Consider the following 17,970-nt stretch of genomic DNA (forward strand, 5'->3'; position numbering starts at 1 on the left):
TCCAGACCACCCGCCCCCCCGCCCCTCCGCGTGAGTGTCCTGCATTCGGTCAAAGTCTCGCAAACCAGATTTCCAACGGAGCTGCACTCGCACAGAATGCACCGTGTTCTGGAAATTCCAAGCTTCGCAAACTGCAAGCGATAGAAGAGTGCATTGGCTATACACCATAATATTTACATTTTTAGATTGAAAAACCCACACACCGCATTTTAACACACAATCAGACAGCGTCTGTGTACTCTCCACTCCATCATCATCATGCTCCACGAATTATTATTTATTGTTGTTCTTTGTAGAATGATTGCGAGAATTACTTGCATTAATCGTGAATCGAAGTTCGTGCCACTCTGCCACAGGGAGGAGGATAGGGAGGTACGGATCATAGGTCAGTCGCAAAACTTTGATTGCACTTGCCTCCGACACAACAATCACTCTTGTAAGGGGGCAGGGTTTGGCAAACGTACGGACTAGTGGAAGGATTTATTGTTATAAAGAAGATTCAGATGGACTTGATGTGGTGTAAAGGAGAGTTCAATTTAGCACCAATAGCTCAATGTACCTGCTACAGCTCAATGGAACTCTTTAAACTCAATGTAGTTTTGTGAGCTTAATGTAGGCCTGCAACTTCTAGTAGTCTCTAGTGCAACACTGTAAACTCAATGTAGCTCTACACGCTCAAAGTAGCTCCGTCACTAAACAGCTAAGTTGGATAGGCATTAAGAAACTCTTGATACGCTTTCTGAATTAGTGGTGGGAGCTCGGAATCGGACCTACCTGATTCCGATTCCGTATTCAGAATCAATTTCGGAGCCCATTCCGATGCTGGAACCGATTCCGATTATGGAGTCGATTTCGGAGCTGATTCCGGAGCAGATTTCAGAGTTGACTCCGGAGCAGATACCGGAGTTGACTCCGGAGCAGATTCCAGAGTCGACTCCGGAGTCGATTCAGAAGTCAGCTCCGGAATCGATTCCGGGATCGAAATCGGCACCGGATTCAGAATCGACTTCGGAATCGGAATCAACCTGGAAAAATCGCCTTTTGCTACGGAAATGGAATCAGGATTGACTCCAGATAGCTCCGGAATGAAATTTAGTTCTTGAAATGAAATGAGAAGTTTAAGAAGCGAAATCAATCCGGGAATCACCATGAGACAGGATCATTTATAAGTAAATTTTTATTTTTTCGCGGCTATCAATACTTAGCATCATTGGACCCAAACGCCTATTCTTATGAAGATACCGAAACCGACTCCGTCTCTAAGCTTATTATTCTGATTTTGGAGCCAATTACGATGCCGGAGCCAATTTTGATTCCGGAATTGATTCCGCAAACCGATTCTGGACCTGCTATCCGGAATCGATTCCAGAAAACTTCGGAGCTAACCGGAAACGATTCAGGCCAAATCCTAATTTTTTTCATCACTATTCGGAATCCACGTCTTTATAGTCATTTCAACATTTCTTTACAAAATGGTTTCAGTATTTTTCAATGAAATCGATGTAGAGTATAACTTAATACGCATCGATTCAAGGAGTAAGGGCAGAGCTCTCACTTCAAAGCGAACCTGGTGGCTCTAACTCTCTTCACAGAACACTGGATACAGCATTCTTTGAGTTCAGCTAAGCCACCATCCTCTTATCTGTAAAATCCCATTCCATTTGACAACTTTGTTGGGACGAGATTTGTTTCTGTTGCTGAGGTAGATAGAGAGACACCCTCTATATATCGTTTACGACCTTTGTGGCATTTGCTAATATCTTTCGTCCATATAACAAAACAGATACTAAACAACGCGAATGACTAATGTAGTTCTAGAAACAAACGTTTACCAAAGAGCAGTAATTCCTCCATTATATGATGCTAGAAATGATATTACCAACAAAGGAATTTTACGATGTCCACATCTGAAGCTACAAAGTCTGAAGTTCTCGTGGCTGTTACTCAAAACAGAAGTTGCCTATCCCTGACGGTACAACAAAACCCAGCTAAGCAAACGCGAAGAAATTAATCCGTGCGCATTTGTTGACGTTGTTCGCGGTACGAAGGGTCAGGTCAAGCAGCACACATCTCGCCATTCATCGGAATCGAAACACACATTGCACACATCCGGCGGTGGCGGGCATATATGCGTGTTTTCTGTTGATAACTACCTATCTCGCTACTAAGAAAACCTAAAGTATCATTGTTTACTACTCGCGCTTCTCTTGAAGCACACACACACACACACACACACACACACAGAGGAGCGCGCGCTGGATCGTTGTTCGCTAACTCTGACCAAATCCAACACAAATCACCGGCGATGCGGCGCCCGTCAATCTTTTGCCCCTTACCGTACTCATGATGCACCGGACAGGGATGGGGAGCTGGCGGCGGTGATCCATAGTCCGGGTGTGGGTAGTAGTACGAGTGGTCGGAGTAGTAATCGCCGGCGTACGGCCCCGCTGCGATAAAGATGCCACCGGCAGCGCCGGCCAGTCCACCGTGCCCACCATTTTCGGCACCGTGCGGCGCAAGGTGAACGTGCTGCTGGCCCGGCCCAAGCGGTCCCGGCAGCTGACGCACAAACTGAAGCACATCGTATCCGCTGCCTCCGCCACCACCGTGTCCGCCCGTGGCATTTGTTCCGCCGCTAGCAACACTGGCCGCCGCCGGTGCACTGCTCACCGAGACGGGCGAGTGTTGCTGCGATGAGGGCGAGGGCTGCTGCGAGACGGGCTGACCGTCGGAGGCCGACGACAGCGAGGAGGTCGATGAGGTTGGCGTCTGTGCTTGGCTGAGGTGATGGTGGCTGTTCAGATGGTGATGGTTCGTCGACTCCGGCGAGGTGGATACCGCCCGTCGAACCATGGTTGTGGCTTGAGGGTTTTTTTTCCTGTGGATTATTGTCAGCAGGACACACGAGGACCCAGAGGGCCAGGGATGCCCGTTCCCGCGGCAGATGTCCTACTACGCGCCTGTGATCCTGTTGCTTCTACTTATCGTGCACTTTCACACAAAGAAACACACTTCTCTAACACTCTAATCGCACCAACACAAACACACTCGCTCAGTTTCACTTTAGTGCGCTTCTCCACAACACGACCAGATCTAGAAAGGCTTTCCGGTGTGTGTGTTGCCTATTTTTGCCTTCAAACAACCCACTGGGTTTTGCTTTTATCAACTTTTACCCCTCCCCCCCGTTTTCCAGGCCTTCTTTGCCACTCGTCTCCCACTCGACACACAACGACGTTTTGATTGCTTTCACTCGCGCACACACACACACACTTTTAGTCGCGCGCCCGGCCTGTGGAATTCACTTTTTGTGGACCAAACGGCGCACCAGCGCACACACCACAGCACGACGACGACGACAACCGTACCGTGGGTCGCACTGGATATCTTTTTCACTCACTTTTCCTGCTACGAGACTACTATTCCCTCTTTCTCTCGGTTTGCCAGCGGCCAGTGCGAGCAAAAGTGCGTTTGCAGTTAGGTTTCACATGACGCTAGCCGGAAGTAGATACTGTTATAGGGCCATGCACAGCCACACACATACACACACATATACACTCATTAGGCAGACAGCAACACTGGCGCGCTCGTGCTGTTGCTGCTGCTGCTGTTGCTGATGATATTCAGATAAACGCGCGTGCGAGAGCTTGAACACGGACTGCAAATGGAAAATGAACTTCATTCCCTTGTTTTTTCTTCTTCTTCCCTGCCACATTTAAAGAGAGACACATACACACACACACACACATATAGACCGTCCGAGACATTCGACTTCCGTTTGCGTGGAATGTGTGCGTGAGTGTGTGTTTCTGTGTTTTGCCAGACGCGGAAATGGCCTCTTTGCTGGTTGGAGTCTCTCCGTAGTTTCGCTGACAAGCCGAAAGGATGCACACACAACATATATCGGTTACAACACTCTCTGTGGCCGCGAGCCGTACACTGGATCACATCCTAAGCGGATCTCTTCAAAGCCTTATCGTCCGTATCGTTTGCTGGAGGACTTTAGTTTGCACAGTTTAGATCGTTTTGGGAACGTAACACCCAACACAGCACGGAGAAAATATATGCTCAAGTCTCGCTTCCCAGCAGACTGTGACAATCATCTTGGTGATCTTTTCATTTGAAGAATGATCCTCAACCCCACTCAAACACCGAAATTGGAAACGTCAAGACGCGAAAGAGCAAAATGCCACATCTCCCAGCCGGACGAGCAAACGTACGAACCACACACACACTTGACTCAATTTATCTCACTTGAGCCCCATATCCGTGATCTCTCCGCTTTCGACGATCAGCAACATCTTCTTCACGGATTGTAAGACGGGTATAGGGGTAGTAGGAGGTAGTAGGCAGAGGACGCACATTCAATTGTAATGCTTTCCTGTCTACACCTTCCCGCCCTTGTAAGCCCCAATGATTCTCCATCGGCCAGCTGCTTTTGCGTCTTATGGCCGTTGCGGTGGAGAGGCCCTATTGCCACTTGGCTTCAAACAAATTTGGAACGCAATCCATCACATCGTCCTGCAGAGGCGAGGAGAAGAAGTGTGCAAATCAAAGACATCAGCCTCACTCTCGAATTAAAGCAAATCTCAACCGGAACACGGCGGACGTCAACGAGTCACAATTGGGAATGCTACTGGTGGACTTGGGATGTGTTGGAGGCAACACAATTCCACAATGAGATCTCTCTCTCTCTCATGGAGAGCTACTGCTCCATACGATAGAAACCTCACAGCAAAGTGGCAGACCCGTACTAGAATGGAGCACACTTCTTCGTCAATGCTTTTGATAAGAAGAAGCAACGGTCACTTGTGGGCTTCTTGCGAGAAGTAGATGACTGGGCGCGCGCGATATCTGGTTGGCGAGGCTCTTACTAAAACCCACAAGCTCGCTCAAGCTTGGTTACTGTCTTCCAGGAGCAACACAGCCACGGAATAGTAGTACGACGTGCAGCGTTTGCGGCCAGCGCTTCAACAGAGCTCCAACAGAGCTCCAACAGTGCGCCAACGGAATGGAAAGGGACACTAAAATTGCAAGCTATATGACAAAACACACACACACCACTGTGTCTGCGAGAGATTGTGTTCTGCCCTATCCGAGCCGTCTGTGTTGTGGTTGGTAATTTATTTAATCATAGCCTCTGTGCCATTCCAAAAACACACGAGTAGAGGGGGGAATGCGGGGACAACGTTGTTGTTCGTCGGGGGAGGGTTTTCCCTTGCTGTGTTGTTGCACAAAATTGTCATTATGCGTCGCCGATTCGCCGTTGCTGTTGCTAACGGCCGGGGCCACTCACTGTTGCTCTCTGCTCTGTGTGCCGCGCTTCGGTGACTTCCCTTTATTTTGTCTTCCTATTTCCTTTGGCAAAGAAAACCCACCCAGCACCCAGATCAAAACGTTAACGTCATCAAGTAGTCGGGTTTTTGTTTAAAAAAAAAGGTTCGTCGTCTCCTTTCCTAGTTCCTCGACTACTTTTGCCAATGCCTTTCGGGAGATGTGTTGCAAATTCAAAAAAACCCCATAAGTCGGCTTTGCGATGGAATTTCCATTCGCGCCGTGCAGATTTCCCAATCCACGATTGGCAACATGCAGCAGTGCGAGCGATGAGGACGCCACGAACAAAGGACGAGCGGAGCGAATTCGGGGGGTTTGGAGCAGGCTCCCCCTAACAGGAGGGCGAGCTAGTAAAGACCAGCAGCCGCCGCGCAGCATATCGACGTCATCTCCTCGCGACATGGCGACTTGGAGGGTAACCTTAGCAACCGAAAACTTGTATGCTGCTGCTGCTGCTGCTCGCTTACTTGTGTTTCTTCTTCACTGCATCTTCTGTGGACTGCTCTAGTGCTCAGTAGCAGGAGGGAAAACCACAACACAAGAGACAAGGATAGAGAGAAAGAGAGAGAGAGAGAAAGAGAGAGAGAGAGAGAGGGGCGTTTTTTTTCGAGCCTGTTTTCTTGAGCGTTTGTTGCTGCTCTTCGCACAAAAGTCCCTACAATATCATTATTGTATCGTTCCAAAGTGCAAACTGCACCACCACTACTCCCCGGGCCCACTCTCCTAGCACCCTTTATACTGCCCCTTTACCAACCATCCTACTGGTCGTCCAAGCACGTCATCAAGCAGAGACAATAATAGTTCAGTGTGCTGCTCTTTCTCAGTGCTTCTTGCAGACCCTTCCCCGGTTGTCTTGGTTCCCTACACTGCATTGGCCACCTCAAATCAACCCCCTTGCCATGCCTCTCTCCTTCACCACACACACACACATAGAAACACACGCGAGCACGGTTCCAATTGGCAATTTTGAATGAAAGGAATGTGCCGATCTTTGCAGAAAACCTTCTCCAAAGCGAAGAAGCAAAACGAGCAAAACATACAACAAGCACACTGACGCACCCACACACACACACACATACGGCTCGCGCGAAACTAGGCCGCACACTAGCAACCCCCGGTAGTCCAGCGAAGGGAAGGGGAAATGTATGCTTTGGTGCATGCCACCCCCTTCGACCACCCTTTTTTGCCTGCCTGCCTTGCAGCTAGGAGTTGCATCCCCATCTTAACACACTCACTTATACTTGGCGAACTGCTGCTGCTGCTACTCATCGAACCCCCCTTTTGGGAGGGAAAGGGAGCAGCAAACTACTTAAAACGTGGCAACATTAATCAAACACACAGCGCAACACACAGAGAGAGAAAGAGAGAGAGACCAATCTCACCCACACACATACACACACACACATAAAAACGCGACCGATACAAAAGAATGTGCAACAGAGCAACGACACAAACGGGCTCCAACGCACGTACGCACACTAAAGACACACACAGAGACACACTGACTGCAGCTTGAAGCGACAGTTGGAGCCAACCACCCCCTCCACAAGTGTGTGTGTGTGTGTGTCTGTCAGTGCTGGTGAGCCAAAAGGTTCGCCGCTTGGTGGTTTTTCTTCTTCTCACTATGCGACGGGCGTGAGAGATGTGTGCGCGCCCGCACGCATGCAAAAGCTCGAACAGCGGGGGGGTTGGTTTGGAGTTGGAAGGAAATTAACTTAACCAAAAACCCCAAGCCTTTAACCACCCACTCCCAAACAAATAGTGGAATTACAAAACTTTGTCAAAGATTCGCAAAAAAGGAAAGGGTGAAGCTCCCACTCCCACACGGTATTAAGTAATTTTTTTTAATAAGAAACAAGAAAATCATTGCTGTATGTATGTTGCACACACACACAGACACACATATTTCTTGATAGTGTTTGTATCTGATTTCGGTGTTTTTATCCAGTTCCATGCCACCCGTTCTTGTAACTGTCTCTTCTCTTCATGAAAAGCACATTCCACAGCTGAACTCCCCATTTCAACATCTCTCTACTCTCTCTCTCTTTCTGTCTGCCTCCCTTTCCATTCTATATTGTCGCGAGCTTTTACCATCTTCTCTCTCTCTCTATCTCCCTTCCCTTCAAACCCTTATGCTGTGCAGCAGTGGTAGCTAAACAAAAAATCGCAACAGTTACGTGGCACACAACAACGCGCGGGCAAGAGAGAAGGCCTTCTCTTGCGCCATCCACTTCTCCACCAACGGGTTCGGGTTTTGGTGCAGCCATGAGAGAGGGGTAGGGGAGTGGGGGTGTAGCATAAAAAAAACACGCGAAAAGCAGGACTTAGCAAAATCTCAACCAGTCTCCAGCCCTCCAATAACTCACCCTCCCTCCTACTCTCGCGCCCCTTAGACGCGGCCCCGCTCGCTATCCACTTTGCGGGTGGAGTTTATTGAACTTTCGGGGCTGCGTGGCTCTCCACACCCGGTCGGTCGATCCGGTATGTGGCAGTGCATGTGTGTCTGTGTGTTTGTCTTTTCTTTGCGTTGGCCGTATTTCGCTTCTCTCGGTATCTCTCTTTCTCTCTTTTGCACTTCAAGTGGATAATGCTGTTGTGTGCTTTTTTCTGTGTGTTGCTCGTGTGCGTTGTTATTACTTCGATCACTAGCGCACACTTGAACAAGCATAAGCATAGAGTGAGGGGGTGAAATCTGAAGGGTTACAGCAACAACAACAACAACAACAACAACAAAAGTGCTGACCGACTTAAGCCGCGTTGTGCTTTAAAAATGCAAATACCACGCATGAAGTGGAGAAAGAGATAGGAAATTGCAAAAAAAACACTGTCGAATTCAATTGCCGTTTTGTGTTTTTGGCATTTTGGGGTTGGACATTGGAACGTTTGAAAACCCCCCAGTCCAGACACAACCCGAAGTAATTAAATGCCACAACAGCAAGAACAACCTCTTCAACCACTCACTGTGGCGCAAAGGAGAGACAACCCGAGTGAGCGGGTTTTTCCACCCGTTTTACTCCTCCACGTGTCCTTCACGTGGACTCGTCTGGTCCACAATCCACATTGCGCATTTCCACAGCTACACACACACACAGACATTCAGCTCAATATGTCCTCTGTCCAGTTCAGAACAGCAATACAACAAACTCAGCCAAATTGCTCTTTTTTCCGTCCCCACCAACCAAGGGGCGGCTGCACTGCTGTCTGCTGCTGCTGATGACGATGATGCTGATTGCAACTTCTCCTTTTTCCCTTTTGGGAGGAAAGGGTTTTAGGACGTTTGTGGCAAAAAAACGCAACAACAAAAATGTCGCAACAAATAGATAAACCACTGCATTCGTTCAAACTCGTTAATCGTCATTCTAATTTCATTGCTGGCACCGGCACACAAACACACACAAATACAGCATTTATGCAACAAGCAGACACTCACACCATCTAACAACACGGTCCCACAGCACCAGGTCGCGCACTGGAACGCTGGTGTGATTCATAAAGTCGCGAGATGGGCCAACAAACGGGCAGCCAACAGGCGTAGCATTGCGATCATGTTCACCACCAACAATCAAGGAACCCAACCAACAACAAAAACAACAAAAACACTCTCTTCTATCCTTCTATACTGTCGCAATATCCTCTAGCTTACAGTCCCTCTCCTTTCCCCTTGGAAGAGAGAAAAAGAAAGAGAGGGAGAGGGAAATTTGCATGAATGACTTGGGACTTAATAAGCAAATTGGATAAGAAAAGAACGCCACGACAACAATGTGAAGCAGCAGCAACAGGCCAAAAGATCACCTTCACTATCTCCCTCCCCCTCAGACCCTTCTTCTTCGGTCTTCTCCTTAAACACTCCACGATCGACGTTGTCATTTTTTCTCTCCTTTGCTCACCCTTTTCTATCCTATTCTATCTCTCTATCTCTCTCTATCATTTTCATCCCTCTCTTTTTATCTCTCTCTCTCTCTCTCTCTCTCTCTCTGTCTGACTCCCTTGGAGAAGCTGTGAGGGGATACCACTGTGATCTTTAAATGCCATTACATTCACTACACCACCACCACTACTACTACTGCACCGATACACACAATAGTACAGAGAGCGCACCACAACACTCTGGTGTGCCAACGCGCCATCACTAGAGCGAGCATAAATTGCTCCAGCAGACCTCCTTCCCCTCCATCCCCAACCTTCTCCCCTGCCACAACACAACAATAGAGCAGCGGCGCAGTAGTCAGCAGGGGCCCCGAATGGCGGTGTAAGTCATAATTTCACAACAAGCGACCAACCCCTGGTATGAGAATATGGGAGGAACCTGGGGAGAGGAGCAGCAGCATTTTACGCCACGGGGTAAAAGAAATAACTAACCAACAAAACAGTAACACAACGAGTCTTTCCCCTCGCACCAACAGGCCTCCTCCAGCCAACAAGGTGGACGTTGCCTTTTTCTAGTATCTTCGGCGTACACACGAGAGAGATGATGAACCACAGCAGCAGCAACAATAGTAAGCGCGAAAAAGGGAGATGCCTTTTTCGCCAGCCGGAACAAAATTTGCCATCTTCAAGTTGTGTGTGTGTGTGTGGAGAGAGGTCTTTCTGTGATGTGCCGAACAGCTTCAAACGCACGACACGAATCACGCGCGTTGAACAGTTGGACCTCATTTTTTGGGGTCAAAGGGCGGCCTTCTTCAGGCTTTACAACAGAAACCTTCTCCTCGGCATATCTCGCTTCGGATGTGATACACTTTTGACACTGGGAATCACACACACACACACACACACACACACACGGGCACTGATCTTTGACCAAGAAGCAATCCACCGCTTATCATCGCCCCCGGACGGGGCTGTTAGGGTCCCCACAGTCGAAAAACTTGAAACAAAAACCCCACGGGACGATCGAACTTTTCAAAAACTCGCGTACTACACACAGACACACACTTACAAACAGAGAGAACTGGTCGAGAGGAGCATTAGAGTCGCGCGCACGCCTGCGATCGCCTCGTGTGAAGTGCCACGAATACGGAATGCCAACCCGTCGCGGACCCGGCAACTGCGGCGCGACATCAACTTGCTCTCTCACGAAAAGCATAAGCCGCGCGGCGATGGTGGGGGTAATGTGGGGGCAAGATGGGAGGCAGTCGACAATTGCGCCACTGCAGCACAATGTTTTTTTTTTGTTTTTGTGTGTTTCAGTTGCTCTCAAATATCGATCGCGGAGAGTGGTGGTCGCTGCGTTTGAAAGAAACAAGCGGCGATCATCGCGCGGATCATCTCTCTGTTGGGATTTGGTCGATTCCGAATCGTGGCATAGATCGCGAGAGAGAGAGAGAGAGAGAGAGAGAGAGAGAGAGTGCATACGATCGAGGAAGAGCAAGAGAGCGAGCTTTGTATCTTGAAATTCTTACCAAACACAACAAATACACACCGAGCGGGCGACAATCCAAAGCAACAACTAAAAACACAAATCCCCCACCTCTCTATCTAATGGATTTGAGAACCTGGAAAACCCCGCAATCGAATCATCTGTCGTGATGGCGATGATGTTGATGCGAGTAAACACACACCGCGAGTTCGGGATCACGTACACACCAAACTTACAGCACGAACCATGCCTTGCTGCCTTGCTGCGAGACAGCAACTGAGTAAACATCCGCTTCTGGTTCCACACACCTCTGTGGATTTGTCATCCGCAACACAAAACGAAGTCACTAAACAAGAGCGACAGAAGACACACTACTGAAGTGGCTGAACAAGCACAAACCCAATATCTGAGATCTTGTCTGTGCAAACCATTGGGAAGCTCCCCAACAGCAGATGATGATGATGATGATGAATCACATCCACTGCCATCTCTAGCAGAGATTTGAATTCCAACAAAATTGCATAAGATACTATTCAATGCACCACCAATCCCTCGAACAAAAACGTTCAACAGAGGGCCACATAGTTGACATTCCTACAGTCTGCAGCTACGCCACGTACTCCAAAAGACAAGCAGCAACAGCAGCGGCAGCAGTATCGAAGATAAAAACAACACATAAGACGCTCGCTCTCTCTCTCTCTCTCACTATGTCTAAGCTCAAGCAAACTGTGTAATCACGAAAAAAAGGTCGTTGCATTTGTATTTTGTTGTTGTCGATTTTTCCTCCCCTTGTGTTGTCTTGTTCGGCGTGTCTGCTTGTGGGTGTCCTTCTGGGCTTCCTGCTGATCTTTGCAGGGTTTTATCGAGTCATGTTGCGTTGTGAGTTGGGCATTTTAACGGTAGCGACATACTCGTAGCTCCAAATGATCTCTTCTAGCTATTCAATATGATTTTTGATACGTTTCTTTTCTACAGTGCAAAGTGTGAATAAATGTCCATTTGATTTTTCTAACTTTGATCGCAAATATGGATTTTTGGGAAGGTAAAGGAGTTATAAAAGCATAATAAATAGCTCCATCTGCTTAAAATAATACATAAAAGCTCATTTTACGTCTTCTAGTACTACTACCACGCAACACACTGCACCAAAGCAGTTCATTTGAGACAAGTGTCAAATAAAAAAGCAAAAGAAATGAATATAAATTCTCTTTTGCTCTTACTCGTTAAAACTCTTAACAGAGTCCAGAGTCCTCCCAAACCTCTTTACCTTCCAAAAATTGAAAACAGAATGTCTAAAAATTATTAAAAGATAATGTTTAATACATCGGACAAATTTGCATCACATCAGAGAGGTCGAAGGTCACATTCAGCCCATATAAATACTTGGTAGAAATCAGAACTCATCTCGTGAACGATAAAACGCATACAACTAACATCGCAAAATGACTCAGTTAACCCTGCACGCTTCCTGTATTGTATCGTGGACTTTAAACCTGCTTGTTACTTCTCACTGTCTCTCTCTCTCTCTCTTTCTCTATCTCCCTCTCTGCCCTTTTTTACACCCATATCTGAAGCAATGTTTGCATACGCCTCTCTGTGTGTGTGTGTGTGTGTCTGTGTTAGAGAGCTTCCACTGATCCACCGTCTTTTGCTGCTTCTTATCTTCCACCATTCCGCCCGGATTTTCCCGCTTTTCCACCGGCTTGACATCGTACCCCCATTTGGAGCACCAGCCGTTTTCCAGCTACACGCACACACACATACACACACACTCGTCAGCAGAGTTTCACATCTTCACCGCGAAGCAGCGGTGGCGGCAGTGGAAACTATGGAGAGCTGCTGAATCTGCTTTCACATCCCGCCGCGTTCGTGTTTCGGTGTGTGCATGTCTTTCCTGGAGGAGGGGGGGGGGGAGATGCACTTGTGTCTTACATGCAATACAGATGCACCATGGAGAGAGGGAGCGGAAAGGCCCACTCGCTCAAAGAGCGGAAAACTTCATTTGCCAGCCACTCGGCCGCGCGTCTTCAAGAAAAAGGGGATTGGAGGCGGAAAAGCGGCGAAAACAACGACATAGAAAGGGGGCAGAAGGAAAAGCACCAACTCTCCTCATCTTAATTCCATCTCTCGAATGGACCACACACACACACACACAGTCAACTACAATGGAGGAGAAGGGAAGAAAGAAAAACTGCCACAGAAACATGCAAGCGAAGAGGTCAACTTCCTCACAAGAGGCCACACCACACAGCCACAAACGGCGATATGATTCGGCATTGGAGAAGTGGTGGTGGTGGTGGTGAATGGAAAAGTCGCGGCAAAGGCTAAAGAAAAACGGCACAAAAAGCCACCCCAAACCCCAAGTGCGTTGGCCAGTGTGCGCGCTGCCACCGCTTTTCCACGTCTTCAAGTCGCTGGCAGTCTCTCTCTGTGTGTATGTGGATTGTTTTCTTCTCTTTTTGCTGTTTATGCTTCTGTGTGTGTCTGTGTCCAGCACTGCACCGGGGGAAGGGATGATTGTATCTTTCCTGCCAGCAAGCGCGAATATGTTTTAACGTACAACAAACAAAAGCAAGCGAAAACGAAAGTTCGACGGCATTCGATCGATTCGACCCCTGTCCCGTCCCCGTTGCTGCTGGCTGGCTGGCTTGGTTGGGTGTTTTCCCGTTTTCGGCCAATCCCCTAGTGGTCTACTTTTTTTTAGACGGGATCAAAGCGGAAAAAAGGAAAAGAGAAGAAACAAACCGAGCAGACAACCTTCCGCTACACTCCTCCAGACACACAACGAAAACTGAACCACCAAGACTCAAAAAGCACAACAATAATTGTTGCAATTATCCATATCCCAAGCCTCCCACCGATCTTTCACTTCTCCACCCCTCATTGCCAATCGACCGCACTCTGCGCTTCACGTAATAGTTTTTGGCCAATTAGCGGCTCTTGCACCCCTCGCTGAACTAGCCAAAACAATGGCAACCAACGGAACACACTGCGTCTGTTGGAGTTAGAAGTGTTCTCTCCGGGGCTTCTTGCGCGATCAGATCGGGCATTACACGATCGTCGGAAACCCACCGGCAACCCCCCAAAAAACGAGGCCACTAGGAGCACATCTTCACCGCAAACTTTAGCTTTGATTTCATCGAAAGAAGGCAACCATTTTCATACTTTTCCACTAAACTGTTGCCAACCGTCTAACACTCTTTCAAGCTGTTCACTTTTCTACGTTCGCCGTTGCTGCATTTTCTTTTCTCCTTCATCTGCGACTGCACGACGGCGTGTACACACAGCTACACCACAACGGAACCCCTTTTTCTCTCCTACTTGTTACACACGCACAGTGCGCGTTTTCCTTCCAAACAACGCAAAATTTTCCGTTTATTTTCCTCCCACACACACATACACTTTTTCTCTTTTTATCTCAATCACACTCACACACGCACGCAAACGGTCCCCTTTAAGGGAAAGGGGGGGATTGGATGGAAAATCAGATGCCAAAACGCAGGGTTAACAATAAACGCGCGCACCAACCACGGCGTACGGCGGCTGTCTGGTTTTGTTGTGCGCTTGTGCCACGACGACGCTAAACCGACCGACCGAGAGCTCTGGCACACCCGCCACCACCACCACCACCACCCTAACCGAGGGGAACCCCGCGGGTGCAATCGCGGTCGGCCAGCTCTCTCTGTCTCTCTCCAAGCAGTAACAGACTCTCTCACACACTGGGAGACTTAGATGACGGGTGGCGAGGTGGCGTCGATCGCGCTCCACACGGCCCGGCCGCGCAACGTTTGTGTCACGACCCACTCCCTCGCGTGCGCCGCCGATCGCGCATCGAAATATCTCCACGCACTCACACTACACACACACACACACACAAACGCAGGGAGCTTCTGGAAGGGTGCCACCAACTAACTGCACACATATCTAATGTAAAAGGGTAGTGGCCGTCGCTTGGGCAGTTTAGCAATAACTAACAAATAATGGAACATCAAAATCCGTACAATTGTAATACGAAAATGCGGCAGCAACACTGTCAGCAATGTACTACTGGGCCACTAACACTACTGCAGTGTGTGTGTGTGTGCGTGTGTGGTTGTGTCCCTCCTCACACGCTTCACATCCCCGCAACGCGGTCGGTCCTCACTGCGGTTGATGGGTGATGGAATGTGGACTGGACAACGAAACTATTCTTCAAATTCTTCTCCAATTTCCCACACACACACACACAAAAAGAAACCGTTTTTTACCAAATTTTTCTTCACACACAAAAAAGACAAACGATGCGCCACGCGCTGTCGTGATACACAAATTCACGCTGCTCACTTCACGAAGAGACAACGCAACACAACACCAACAACGAACGGAACCCAACATAAAAAATAAAACAAAACTATGTGTGTTCGTGCGCACACGTCACTTGCAACTGCTGCGTGAGCGGATCACCCCTAAGGGTGGTGGTGGTTGGCCACTTTCCAATCTGAATAAAAAAAAATCACTCTCCGACGTCGCCATCTTCTCTCATCCCTATTGGGGGTGAGAGCGAACGAGAGAGAGAGAGAGAGAGAGAGAGAGAGAGCGAGTGGCGGCGCGCATAAACAAAACCACCCCTTGGCATGCGTGATGACAAAGGAGAGAGTGAGATGGAGCAAAACAGTGAGTTTGCCTCTCTCAAAGCTTCTCTCTCTCATTTTGGTTCTACGCTAGTGAGATGCTTCTCACAGTACAGTGAGAGACAGTGAGGCGTGATGAGAGAATTCATCACAGACATGAGAAGGAGCAGGAGAAGGACATGAAAGGGAGGGACAGAAGATTATGCCACGACAGCGCGGACGTCGCATGGTGAGGCAGCGTTAGAAAGAGAGAGGGAGAAATAGGGGGAGATAGAGAGAGAGAACATCTCACTCGAACACCAACACACACACACAGCAAACTCTAGAGAAGCATTTTTATGCTCTCGCTAGAATGCCGCGCTTGATCACGCACACCGCGGCACACGGCCCGGCGCGCGCGCATACGCAGCAGTGACTTGCGCACGTGTGTGAGTGGTGTTGGTGATCCTCTCTCACTGGATCAGTTTTCTTGGTATGCAACCCTCCGCCGATGTGCTTAGGGCACCGCATTCTCCAGCGATACAGTCACTTCCTTTTTCCAGCCAGGGTTGCGCCTGCTGCGTGCGAGAGGAGTCGAGCGGGCGACGTTCGCTTTCTCCCTCGCTCGTTGCATAGTTTCATCATCATCAACATGATGGTGCAGAAGAAGTCTAAAAACCCATCAACAGCAGCACTGTTTTGTTTAGAAAATGTTTTATTTGTAACCGTCGCCTCTTCCCTCTTTCTCCGTTCATCTCAATAAGGAAGGAAAATGGAAAGCACAACAAAGCAGATCGCAAGACGAAACGAAATGAGCAGAAAAAAAGCAGCACACACCCACACTCAGAACGCATGACAAATGGGCGAACATAATTCGTTTTTGTTCTCCCGTTGCAAGAGAGCTTTCAACAACAATTAACAAATAATTGTTGCGAAAATGGATGGCCCTTCCATGGAGAACAAAGAATCAGAGACACACGTACGACTCATGCTGGACACGTTTCGGTCTGGCCGCGCTATCGTTCCATTTCTTTTTTTTTTAGAAATAGTTTTGATTTGATTTCACTTCACAACACTGGGGCATGGTGGCTCTGAGCAGTGCGCCTTCGGGCACTAGTGGTGGTTGTCTTTTAATGCGCTGTCCCACTGCCAGCCTGACTGACTAATTGACGGCGAACTCAATTAGACGGAATGTAATCACAGCGGCCCCGCTATATCCGCCGGAGAGGTCGGCGCGAGCGCGGACGACACACTCTGGGCAGACAAACGTCACCACATCGCGCGCTATAGCCAATTCGATAGTGTGTGCCCCCGGTTCGTCTATGTGTGTTTGTGAATGCACCAGCAGCAGCAACGGTGCATGATGTCAGCCTGTGTGTCTCTTAAGCTCAATGCAACCACATTCCAGTGCAATGAATCGGCTGGCCGAACGGAGCACAAGACAGAGACCAACGTCAATTGGTGTGATAAAAAGAGCGAGAGAGGGAAAGAGGATCTCCAGATACATCTGGTACTGTGTGCGTGCGTGTACAAAATCGGGAACTGACCCCCCTCGTGAAGTCATTTCTGGACCACTTGGACACTCGGAATAACGTTGGTTTTGGTGGTCGCTGCTTGTGCAATCGCGAAGTGCGCAAACAAACCGTCCAAACCACACATTCTGCCAGCGAAGAAGCTCGTCTTCCTAACACCACCGTAACAAACACCAATTGGCCGGCAGTGCATTCGTGTGCACCGGGTAACGAGATCCGGAACACAACATCAAATACCGTAGCAACCAGCACACACAAGATTACACAGACAGAATGGGCTGATACAGTTCACAATGCAGTAAATCGGGCAAGAAGTATCTACCCATCTCGCTTCCTTCCCAATGGCTTTGGCATTGGTATGAGTGGCCATCGATTGCCAGCGCAGATGAGGCACACACTGATGTAATACATCTCAAGCGTTAACTGCCGTTTCCTTGCGCCCTTCGCCGGTACAGACATTTTCGGCACTGGAGACACCAAGATGTTGTTCACCCGGCAGTAATGTGTGTGTGTCTTGGAGTTGTTGCTCGATTCCGCAGGCACACCCACTAGTAAAATGAGAGCAAGGGGTAACAAAATAGAGAAGAAAATGCAACTCTAAAATGATTTAAAATTATCGCAAAGAGACCCAGTACTCACTGGAGGAGTGCATGGAGCCGTCGCAAATTGGAAAGAGGCTACGTTATTGAGTTGGGTAACAGTGATACTAATTGATGAATTTGAATGAATCTTCAAATTGGGTCGTTCAATCTGAAGCTCACACTTTGTTCAAATCTACGAGACTTTGAAGTCATCCAAATCTTCTAATCTAAGATCTTCGGTTCTCTCAGCCCTGTTCAAAGATTCCTCCAAGTATCTCTGACTATTCTGAAATCCTTTAACATTGATTAGTCTTTGAAGAATTATATAAATCTTAATTAATTTATGAATCTTTAGAAATTCATTCCATTGAAAGATCGTACCAACTTCAAAGGATCTCTTAGATAATCATGAGTCAATGGAGGATCATGAGTCTTTTCAGTATCATATAAATCTTAAAATATTCATGAAGCTTTAGCGATTCATTCCACTGAAACTTTGTGACCGCTTCTGAGAATCTAACTATTAATCTTTGAACATTTATGAGTCGTTTAAGAATCATACGAATTTTGTGATATCCTCG

The 17,970-nt window shown here is 48.2% G+C and overlaps 1 protein-coding gene across 6 annotated transcripts in view; it reads right to left on the bottom strand.

Moving 5' to 3' along the window:
• The window catches only part of LOC1271382 (fibronectin type-III domain-containing protein 3A), a 60,311-nt gene that overhangs the window by 26,659 nt on the left and 15,682 nt on the right, over positions 1–17,970 (bottom strand). The window contains exons 1-2 of one of the 6 annotated variants that reach the window (XM_061659194.1): positions 10,268–15,114; positions 2,337–3,655 (exon numbers count right to left, since the gene is read on the bottom strand). The exons of 2 other annotated variants lie outside the window; for them this stretch is intronic. In XM_061659194.1, the coding sequence (XP_061515178.1) occupies positions 2,337–2,853 (517 nt within the window). In that variant the 5' untranslated portion in view covers positions 2,854–3,655; positions 10,268–15,114. Of the gene's footprint in view, positions 1–2,336; positions 3,656–10,267; positions 15,115–17,970 lie in introns of those variants that run through there. 3 more of the 6 variants (XM_061659197.1, XM_061659196.1, XM_061659195.1) reach the window with 3 other exon arrangements.

This window comes from Anopheles gambiae, chromosome 3, assembly GCF_943734735.2.
Source record: "Anopheles gambiae chromosome 3, idAnoGambNW_F1_1, whole genome shotgun sequence".
NCBI classification, from domain to species: Eukaryota; Metazoa; Arthropoda; class Insecta; order Diptera; family Culicidae; genus Anopheles; species Anopheles gambiae.